The following is an 11,454-nucleotide window of genomic DNA, read 5'->3' on the forward strand; positions in this document are numbered from 1 at the left end:
GGTCGTTTCAAAATAATTCCACAATTCTCTTATACCCTCTACATTTAGTAGCTAGCAATCATCTGTAAAGAGTGCATTCCTTTCTCTCTATACTTTTTTTTTTCACTTTGAACTCATGAAACTTTTATTCAGTGTGTTATCATTATTTACTGTTTTTTTTTTTTTTCAAATTTCAAAGTGTCTTTGGGCTTCACTTTGAGATAGTTCCTATGTTATTTTGACGTGTCTCCATCAGTCTTTTGTACTTCCTTGGTTTCTCTACACTATGTTCCAGGCTCAACCAATATACTTTTTAATAGTTACCTAACACTCTCATTAATACACTGAAATTTACATAATCAGTGACTTTGAATATTTAGGTTTTCTGTTATTAATAATATTACTATCAACCATTTTATGCACACAGATATGTTTTTCCTTTTGGAGAGGTTATTTCCTTATGACAAATGTCCCAAGTGTTTCTAAATTCCTGGGTTAAAATGTGTGGACATTATTTTATGAAAGGATCATGCAGCTTTAACACTGTCACTGGAATTGTCTGTGGGTTTATTTTACATGAATTTCTAAACACTTGTCATTGCTTTCCATTTTTACTGTGTTTTTTTTTTTTTATGTGTTCTTCAGTCTTGTACACAGAGGTGACTTTGTTCTTTAAAGGGAGAATTTTTGCTCCTTGACGAGATGAAAATAGTGACTTTGAATTTTACTTTAGATTTTTTTTATAGCTATGGTGCCGTGTTCCATATAATTTGGCTTTCTCTCCTCTCTGAATGGTGTTTCTCAGTGTGTCATTTTTTAGCAAGATGTGCAGATAAGCTCTAAAGCAGTGGTGCTTAGCCAGAGATTTGTATCTCCAGCTTTCAGAGCACATGCATGCCTTGGTCTCCTGGAGATGGATTTGGGATGCAGTCAGGCATTGTCTGTTACTAGGAAATTCCACTGGTGACTCTGCTGCCCATCATTATTCAAGAATCACCACTTTGGAGATGTTAAACATCAATTACTCTGTATATCCCCAATCTCCTGTTGCTTAGAAATCATTCATAAACGTTTCTTTATCACTTGCCACTTTAATATAGTATAATAATCCTAAATCAACACATGTTAACAATGAAAAAATCAGTATCTAGTTCTTTTATTTTTTGCCATCTTATTTGTTTCTTGTATTAGTAAAATTAGTACAAGAGTTCTTTTGGATTATAGACACACCTTGTTTCCTTATATCTTATGCCTAAGTGACATGATTTTGTAATGCAATAGCTGAGTTTGGTTATAATTAATTCTTATATCCTCAATAAAACTATTTTCTAATTACATTGAGAAAGTAATAGTAGCCATTTCCCATTGGAAAATATGCATATTAGTATTTTCTTAGCAATGTACATAAGGAATCTTCATTTGAACTCAAAACTAAAACTTACCTTTTTGTGAACAGGGTATGTCTTTCACTTCAGAATGGTTTGCAAAGTATTTGCAGTCATCAGCAGCTGCTTGTTGGGTACGTTTACATTTTTTTAATATAATTTTATTTCACTTTAAAGAATTGTCCTGCCACCATTTTTTTCCCCCAGATAATAAAAGTCTTCTAATATATACCTTCTAGATATATCTCCTTGGTCATATTCTATAAGAAGAATAACCCATTTCTAATGTAAAGAAAATACACAAAGAAAATTTTTCACTTCACGTTTCAATATATACAAATTGAATGTCTTTAAGCTTGTTCAGCTAGAATTGAGTGTTAGGGGAAAGTGATTCATACTGTCATTTATTAAATATTGATTATTGACCTACTGTGTGCCAGGCCCTATTCTCAAATCAGGTTATGTATTTCAGAAAAAGACAGGAAGAAAAATCCCTCATGGAATTATAGTCTAAGTAATTGCAGGTGGTACTAAGTGCTATAAGACAAATAAACCAGGATAAAGAGCATATAGAGTGGAAGCGGTACTATTTTATACAGGGTGTTTGGGATATGTATCTCTGTGGGTGATATTTGAACAAAGTCCTGAATGGAAGTGAAAGTGGAAATATCCAGAGAAAGAGTGTTCTAAGTAGAGACCACGGAAAGTACAGAGATTCCAAAGCATTTCTTTTTTATGTTCATACTTAAGAAACAGGAAGGAGACCAGGGTGGCTAGAGCAAAGTCAGTAAGTAAAGGAAAGTGGAGAGGTGAACTTGGAGATGAAGGGAGTGGCTACGGCAAGGACCAAGAGTTTACTGCAAGGGGGATTAGAAGGATTTTGTGCAAAGGAAGATGATGATTGAATTTCAGATTTTGAAAGGATCACTAGCACGGAGAATAGATTTTGCTGAAGCAAGACAGAAGCAGGGAGACCAGTCATAAGAGTATTACAGTAAGCCGCGTGGGAGATGGTGGACCCATGAACAAGAGTGGTAACATGGGTCTGAGCGAATTTCAGCTTCTAGATGAACTGTGAAGTTTGAGGCAATGGGATTTACTGATGAGCTGGGTATGGGAAGGGAGAGAAAGATCACTGCAATGTTTGACTTGAATCAACTGTAAAAAAATAGAGCTACCTCTTCTTGATAGGGAAAACTGAGAAGTTTGAGTGGCAAACTCAACAAATCAGTATTCTTTCAAATATAATTATTTTATCTAATAGTTTAAAAAAAATTTCTTTTTAATGTTTTATTTATTTCTAGGAGAGAGAGACAGCATGAGCAGGGGAGGGTCAGAGAGAGGGAGTGACACACTCTGAAACAGGCTCCAGGCTCTGAGCTGGCAGTCAGCACAGAGCCCGACGCGGGGCTCGAACCCACGAACCGCGAGATCATGACCTAAGCGAAAGTCGGACGCTTAACCGACTAAGCCACCCAGGCGCCCCTAACTAATAGTTTTTTAAATGGCATGCTGTGTATTTAGTTAGTTCTTTTTTCAACTGCTCATCTTTATATTTTCACCTATAATTTACAATTAAAATGTACACATTATTCAAGTGGAAAGTTCTTTTCTACTTAAATCAGAGCAAAGGTATTAAAGAGCAAAAGGATACCGCCAAAAAGAAGTTATAGACTAGGTACAAGCATAATTTTTATATCAGCTTTTGCTTAGAGTATTACAATCCATGTTACATTTCTTTGCCATGGTTCTCTCGTAGGTGTATGCCAATCTAACATCTTGCCAAGCTCTCGGAAATATGTGTGTGATGAACATGAATTCTTATGACTCTGTCACTTTTGATGCATGCCGACTGTTTCAGTTTATCTTTGAAAATACTGCTGGACTGCGCACTGTTCATTCTATTTCATTTTGGTAAAGATATCTCAATTGATGAACTGTCATTTTGACTAAATTCAGTGCAGTTACTTTCACAAACATCAGTAATAAGATATATTGGTATCCCGTTACTAAAACAGTTGTGATTTTTTACAGGAGACAGAATCTTCCATGGCTGTTCTATGGAGACCAGCTAGGATTAGCACCTCAAGTACTCAGCACCACACCTCTTCCTACAAATTTCAGTTTTAAAGGAGAAAGCCAGGTATAAGTTACTAGATTATTAGAGAACAACTATATTTTGATTAATAATTTAAAATGTAATAAGAATGTTATTAGTCATAACTCTTGCTTCCTTAAGATTTCTCTAAAAATTTAATTACTAAACTAAACCAAAATATCAGCTGCATATAAAAATTAAACAATATAGAGTCTAGCAGTCTTACTGAGTATATGAATACCTCTGGATTCTGTGGTTGTGGTGGTAAGTAGTACATGTAGGACTGGGAAAATAGTTTTCATCACCAAATACAAAACAAACTCTGTCCTTCTGTGTCTCTACATTTTTAAGAACTGCTTCCAAAGATTGATTGGGACTCTGCCATTTCCAGAGCACAACTTTTTGTGCTAAGGTCCAAATTTTTACCTTTGGCTTTTTGACCTTCTAGAATGATGGAATAGATTATTCTTGCCCCTGCTTACTACCCCACTCTTCTACACACACACAAACACACACACACACACACACACTCTGAACAGGTTTGAAAGGAAGTTACCTGTTACTGGCATTGCCTCTCAATTCTGGAATAATGGTTTTAAAGGAAAAAAAAAGCCAGTTCATTTATTTTAGGTGTGTTTAATTATAAAGATACTTAGATTAATTTTGCTTCAAACAAAGGTAGTTGAATTTAATATTTGATTTTTGGAAAAAGAAAGGATCAGTCAATAATAAATGTTTCTGTATAGAATACTACATTGCTTCTAGAGTATGTAACATTTTACTCTTGTTTTTATTTAATCAGAATAGAAAACTGAAATTTATTGCTGCCTCCTATGATGTAAGAGGAAATTTTCTGAAGTGGCAGACTTTAGAAGGAGGTGTTTTACAGGTGAGCATACTTCTAGCTAAAGAATTCCTAAAGTGCTTTATTTTTGCTTCTGCAAAGATAAGGGAAAAACTGTATGTTTACTAGATTAGAGTGTCTAATGCAAGTGCATGGCTAAGTTTTTTGGGGTTTTTTTTTTTTTGTGCTTTAAATGAGAATTTCTTAAAACTACTTTAAGTAATATTATATAGAACATGTTATGGAAGGATTTAAGAACTCTCGACTATAAGCAAAGAAAACATTATTCTGAGATGTTTATCATTTGTATTGTTTTGCTCTAGCTTTGTCCAGACACAGAAACAAGACTGAATGCTGCTTATTCTTTTGGAACAACCTATCAACAAAATGTAAGTCTGGACTTACATTTTAATTTCATTTCCCATCAGCAGTAATTGGGATGGTCTTTGAATTTTCAAAATGTTTTCAATAGTAGTGAATACTTTCACGGATTACAGTTTTTTATTATTTGGGTGTGGAAAATACTACTTTGTCATCTATGGAGTTTAAACATCATAAAATATTAGATTTTCATAATTATTGTTTATTTACTTCTAGCCGTATAGGTTTTAAAAATAATATTTTCTTCTGAGCATTTTCAAATAAAGTGAAAATACTATTTTTAGTGACTAATAAAAATATTACTCCCTCTTCTCTCTACCCCCCAGTTAACAAATAAAAATGCCTCTTTCTCTCTTTCCACACTTTTTTCCCTTCTGCCCTCCCTGACCTTCCTTCCATTGGTAACCCATTTTGAAATTACAGTATGGTACAAAGGAATATTATAAGCCATTAAACTTCTGAAAGATATTCACTTGTCTACAGAAATACTTCTTGATAAGATGCATATACATACACCATAAAACAAAACTGTGATTCCACTTTTGTTAAAACTGCAATGAAAAATATCATCATGGAAAACAGATTGGAAGACAATAAACATTTTTAACAGTGGTTATCTCTGGATGGTGGGATTGCAGGTGATTTATTTATTTATTTTTTTAATATTTTCCAAACCTCAGGGGCACCTGGGTGGTTCAGTTAGTTAAGCATTTGACTTTGACTCAGGCCATGATCTCGCGGTTCATAAATTCCAGGCCCACCCCAAGCTCTGTGCTGACAATTTGTGGAGTCTGGAGCTTCCTTTGGTTTTGTGTCTCCCTCTCTGTCCTTCCCCGGCGCTCTCGCTCGCTCTCTCTCTCAAAAATAAATAAAACATTAGTATTTTCTAAACCTCTGTCATAAAAGTGAACTTACTTTTATTATCATAAGTGACTTATGTTATTAAATAAAAAAAAAAAAGAAATATTATTATGTGTCTACCATTAGCCAGAAGAATCAACACTAGTTAAATGCGGGCTGCTGAATGCACAGTGTTTTGTCATTGTGATCGCATTGGATCCATGAAATCACTATGTGAGATACATATCATTGTACATATCATTCATAGATAAGGAAATGGTGCTCAGTGAGATTAAGTAATTGACTTAAGGTCTTACATCAGGTTATTGTGGAACTGGTGTTATGTTAAACTTAGAAACTATGGTTTTTACATTGAACTCGGCGGCCTCTGAAGTAGTTCACAGCCTAATAGAAAAAATACTATATAGACAAAAAACCACAAAGAATGTAGAATGTGGTGTGTACAAAGTACCGTATTGACACAAAGGAGGAGTCATCTGCAGTTCCTGGGGAAGTACTGGAAGGCTTCTCAAAATGAGTGATATTTGGTCTTGTAGAATGAATATGAGTTTGCCAGGAAACACAATGGGGAAGGGAATATCAGGCAGGAGCACTTGCAGTGTCAGAGAGACATAGAAGAGCATAGCATATTTAGGAACTGCATTAGGTTGGTATGAATGGACCATAGACTGGTAGGGAGCAGTGGGAGATAAGCCTGGTTCTGTTAAGGGAAGCCAAATCATAGACAACACTGTACATCAGTGTTGTACATCAGGAGAAAGAATTAAGACCTCATCCCATAGGACAGTAGTTTTTAAACTTTTTCACTGATATACACTTAATGTTGAGAATGAAGACATACCCTCTCCAGCTGTGTTGTAGAACAAGAACCAGGCACTTCTTTATTTTTATTTCTTTTGGCTCTTAAAAAGAATCATAGTTTTCATGTTTTGGAAGTTTCATGGGAGTGCATATGAAAAAGATAGTTTAAAGATATAGATAGTTTAAAAACACTTTTTTTTACATTTATTTTTGTTTTTGAGAGAGACAGAGTATGAGTGAAGAAGGGCAGAGAGAGAGGGAGACAGAATCTGAAGTGGGCTCCAGGCTCCGAGCTATCAGCACAGAGCCCAATGCGAGGCTTGAACTCACGAACCACGAGATCATGATCTGAGCCAAAGTTGGATGCTCAACTGACTGAGCCACCCAGGCACCCCAAAAAACACTTTAAAAGATTGAATATGCTTTCTAATTTTCAGTGCTTATTTTTTATTTTCCAGTGTGAGATTCCTATCTCTAAGATCTTAACCGACTTTCCCTCTCCTATATTTTATGATGTGTACCTTGAATATACTGATGAAAATCAACACCAATATGTTTGGGCTGTGCCTGTGTTAAACCTAAATCTTCAACACAATAAAATATTTGTAAACCAAGGTAAGATATCTGTATATACCCTTCTCTCTCTGAGTTCAAAACCAATAAATAAGTCAACTTTCATGATTATTTAATAAACCATGGGTTATAAAAAAGGTGATGGGTCTCCTCTTATTAAATGATTTTAGATAGTCTATCAAGAAGTAAAACAATAAGACTGCTGGTATATTTAGAAATTTTTGCCAAATGTATCAGGCTTACTGTTAAGAAATTAAATATTATTGTTAACGTGGAAGTTGAGAAAAAGTAGTAGAACTGTAAATTGGGGCTTCTTCAAGCTGTTCTCAAGCTACTTTTCAGACAAGTTCATTTATTTTCTTCTCGTATTATAAAATCCTTCCTATTCAGGTAATTTGTAGGGAAACTTCTTCCAAACTGATGAAAATCCAAACAATCAGAAGACATTCAAGTGAGGTGGGGGAAGCTATTACCAGGAATTTCTTGCAGTGATAGCTGTTTGTGCAGTCATCTTATCTAAAACAAAATGTGCTAATTTTGTGTTTCAAATTTATTCAGTAACTTCTCGAGAACCATGTTGAACAATTTGAACGTATCTTTTAATGCCATCTTTTTCTTTTCTTTTTATGGTAAAAGACAGTAGCTCTGGCAAGTGGCTTCTGACTCGGCGCATTTTCTTAGTGGATGCACTAAGTGGACAAGAAAACGACCTAGGAAGTCAGCCAAAATTAATTAGAATTGCTACCCAAATATCACTGAGGTGAGCAACCATCTGTTGTACTAACTTAAGGTTGGAGTGTATGGGAAAGTGTGGTAATGAAAGTGTTTACTAGTAATCAGATGAAAACAATAAGGACAACTGAATTGGAACAATACATAGGGATTTTTAGATATCTGTGTAGACTGGTATATACACCAGTAGAAGTAAGGAGCTCCAAGGGGAGAATTCTGTCAGGAGAACCTAAGCAGCTTTTGTCAGAATTCTAGCCCTTCTTACTAGAATGGGTTGAGAGGTGGAGGGGAGCTGAGTAGCAGTGAGCTGAAATGGGAATGTGAGAAGGAGCGTGCCCAGTGGTTGCAATGGGTAGGCTTCTGTGTTTTCATCTCCTTTCACAGCTACTGTTCTGCCTTAGCCCACATTAACTAGCAACACCTCCCTCTTCCTAGGATCTTAATGATGACCGTACCTTAGAATAGTGCCTGCAGCCCTTATTTCTCTGTTTTTAGTGTGAGATTCCTACCTCTAGATCATAACTGACTCTCCTCATTCTGATGTTTTTTTAAATTTTCTTTAATGTTTATTTATTTTTGAGAGAGAGAGAGAGAAAGAGTACGAGCGGGGCAGGGACAGAGAGAGAGCGAGATACAGAATCCAAAGCAGGCTTCAGGCTCTGCACAGTCAGCACAGAGCCCAACACGGGGCTTGAACTCACGAGCTGTGTGATCATGAAACTGAGCTGAAATTGGATGCTTAACTGACTGAGCCACCCAGACATCTCACCCACTCTTAATATTTTTTGATGTGCACATCGAATGCACTGGCAAGAATCAACACCATCATTTTACATGAGTCTGGCACTTTGAAGCATTTCAATTTACATACACATTTTTTCATTGTTATTTCATTCTGATTTTCATAGCAATCTTATGAGGTACAGGGAGTATGGAAGCTTTACCAAATATCTTCCCTAAGTCCAAATATACTGTGTTTTTTAGCATCCCCTCCGGCTATTAATGTAGTATCATTGGTAAAAATGTAATTGGATCTAACCAGGTCTAATTTGATTGTGGTAAAACCATGCTGGCCCCTAGTGTTTCACACTTTCCTTTTCGAATTTACGAACTATACTCATGCATTGAATTCAGCAGAATATATCCCATGGTGTGCTATAATCAGTACTAGATATGACATACATTTTTTTTGTTAAAAATTCATCTTTCTCTTTTGAAAATTTTGGTGTTATCTGTCTTTTCCTAGGCTTCATGTAACACTTCACTTTTGACTATTCCTCAAAGATGGTTCATAGTACTTCAGATTTCATTTATAAACTTCATAAGACCTAGATCAAGAACAGTTTCTAATTTGTCTCAGATGGTATATTTTAATATTAAAGTTTTGACTACTTAAGATATAGCTTATGTTGTTACCATTATTTTGCTTGACCCTCGTCCTTATTAACTGGTTGATTCTGAGATCACCAAGACTATCCATATTAAATTAAAAAAAAAGACAACAGCAGTAAGTCAACTGTATGTTTAAGGACTTAGATATATTTATAACTAAAAATGTATTTTCTTTAAACAGCATCTATCTTGTACCCGGTACAAAAAATGGAAACATTTACCCTCCCTTAATTACCATTGCCTACAGTGACATTGATATCAAAGATCCCAACAGCCAGTCTGTGAAGGTGAGTTCCATGCTATTCAGTGGCTCTATATGTGTCAGCGTAATACTGATGCAGTTTACATTATGGTCAAAAGTTATTAGTCTTTTTTCAAGTTTTAAATAAATACTGCTCTAAATATAGTCAAGTCTTAATTACTTTTTACTAATAATGGTGAAGGTGTGTTCTTTACAGATCCTTCAAGTAAAAAAGCAAGAATTAAGTTTCTTTCTAGACACCATCACCAGAAGCTGGGCGTCCCTGTTTAGGACCCTGGGGTGCGCTGAAATAGGCAGTGTCTGCTTCTGTTCTCTTTGGCCAACTTGCTTGCACTAAGATTTTGCTTCCTTGGCTAATGAAAGAAGAAACCCAAACTTTTCAGAGGCATATATGTTCCTCTTCTCACCAGGCTTGCTCACTTGATGAAAATGCACTTCAACAAGTAGAAAGATTCAAATCATCAGTAGTTTATAACGAGTAGTGCTAAAGTGAAATAGAGAATAGTTTGGACCTGCAACCAGGTTGGCTTCCTGCTATTTCCCCAACTCAAATTAACTGCAGAACTAAAGGCCTCCCTTGCCTGTAAGGGCCCATGAGTGGAGTAGAGGCCTCATACACTCTGAAGATGGGCTACACCACAGAGAATGAGCCTGGAAAAGGCTGAGCACACACACTCAGTTCTACCTCCCAACCTCACGAGCAGTCAGATAAAGCCTCTCTTCTTTGAGGAATGGTACATGACAGAGGGATAGAGATCAAAACCAGAGGTAATCCTTCTATACTTTTTCCTCAGAGAGATTAGGTAGCCATTCCCTTCCCTGTCTGGAAACATAAGAGGTATTTAAACATCCCCTACCTCCAAACCTCACTAATAGCTTTTAATTTCTACTATTTTGCTTCTCTGAATTTTAATGATCTAGTTCCAACAGACAGTACTTCTGACTTCTCTGTCGTATTTCTGTTTGTACTCAGCTGCTACTAGATTCAGGCTTCCATTAAGGAAAATATGGGCATATAACATACCTTTTCTCTGAAAGATTTTACCTCCTCATTTGTATGACCTACTTGGATGTTTAAATTAGTTTCCATTGCCTGAGCTTGTATGCACCTCTCCTTTCCACAAGGAGAGGAAAATCCAGAAACTTGCTTAGTAACAACAAAAGACTGCCTGGTTTAAAATTTCCCGGGTAGGGACACCACTTGGGTGGCTCAGTCCAGTAAACTCTGTGTTGAGCCCCAAGTGGAGCCCCACATCAGGCTCTGCTGACAGCATGGAGCCTGCTTGAGATTCTCTCTCTCTCTCTCTCTCTCTCTCACAAATAAATTTTTAAATAAAATTTTCTGGGTAATCAAGAGTATACTTATTTTAAGATAAAACATTTCTGGGTCTTTTCTTTAACTATCTTTTTGTTTGTTTAACATATTCCAAGGTAAGTCTCGATAAATTGGAAAATAATAGAAAAAGAATTGAGAGAATCATGAAGCCATACTGATGAAGTCCCCCTCAAATTCATTCTAAGTATAGAATGTACGGTTCTTTCATCATTTCTTAATTTTTCATGAGAGCTGTTGAAAAATTCAACATTAATGAAGCATTCAGCTATATCTCTGCTGTCTCACCAACAGCAAATACCTTTCCCTCACATTTTCTGAGCAGACCAAGAGCATCCCTTAGATTTCCCCTCAGATAAGTGTCCTCAGATTTCCGCTGTAATACTTTAGAATCTCTGTTCCATTATCCTTCCTGCCTCTTGTTCCGATTTTTATGAACAAAGGGCCCTTCCTCCTTACTTAAGTTAATCTTCTACCTGTGCTTGTTTGTAGTACTTTTTCCAGCATCCTGTCTCACCACCCTTCCCTTATCCAGCCAGCTTCTATGCTGGCCCCTTTGCTTTGCCTGTAACCACTCTCAAGTTCTCCCATCTTAAAAGCAAAGTAAAACAACCAAACAAAATCTTTCCTCAATTCTGCCAGCTTTTTAGCTTGCTATCATATATCTTTCCTTGATTCCACAGCCATTTACTCTTTCATCATTTGCAGTCTGGCTCTTGCCATTCTGTGTCTTTGAAAACCTCATTCTTTAAAGGTCAGCAGTGAATTTTACATACACTGGCTTTCTTTTTTTTTTTTTTTTAATGTTTATTT

General features: G+C 36.1%; 1 protein-coding gene across 1 annotated transcript in view; it reads left to right on the forward strand.

Annotated features, from left to right (window-relative positions):
• The window catches only part of TMEM67 (transmembrane protein 67), a 50,261-nt gene that overhangs the window by 17,223 nt on the left and 21,584 nt on the right, over positions 1-11,454 (forward strand). The window contains exons 7-14 of the mRNA XM_039219148.1: positions 1,436-1,498; positions 3,124-3,278; positions 3,399-3,507; positions 4,265-4,351; positions 4,630-4,695; positions 6,808-6,964; positions 7,559-7,682; positions 9,228-9,333. Of these exons, the coding sequence (XP_039075079.1) occupies positions 1,436-1,498; positions 3,124-3,278; positions 3,399-3,507; positions 4,265-4,351; positions 4,630-4,695; positions 6,808-6,964; positions 7,559-7,682; positions 9,228-9,333 (867 nt within the window). The remainder of the gene's footprint in view (positions 1-1,435; positions 1,499-3,123; positions 3,279-3,398; positions 3,508-4,264; positions 4,352-4,629; positions 4,696-6,807; positions 6,965-7,558; positions 7,683-9,227; positions 9,334-11,454) is intronic.

This window comes from Hyaena hyaena, unplaced genomic scaffold, assembly GCF_003009895.1.
Source record: "Hyaena hyaena isolate Hyena2069 unplaced genomic scaffold, ASM300989v1 scaffold_794, whole genome shotgun sequence".
Taxonomy (NCBI): Eukaryota; Metazoa; Chordata; class Mammalia; order Carnivora; family Hyaenidae; genus Hyaena; species Hyaena hyaena.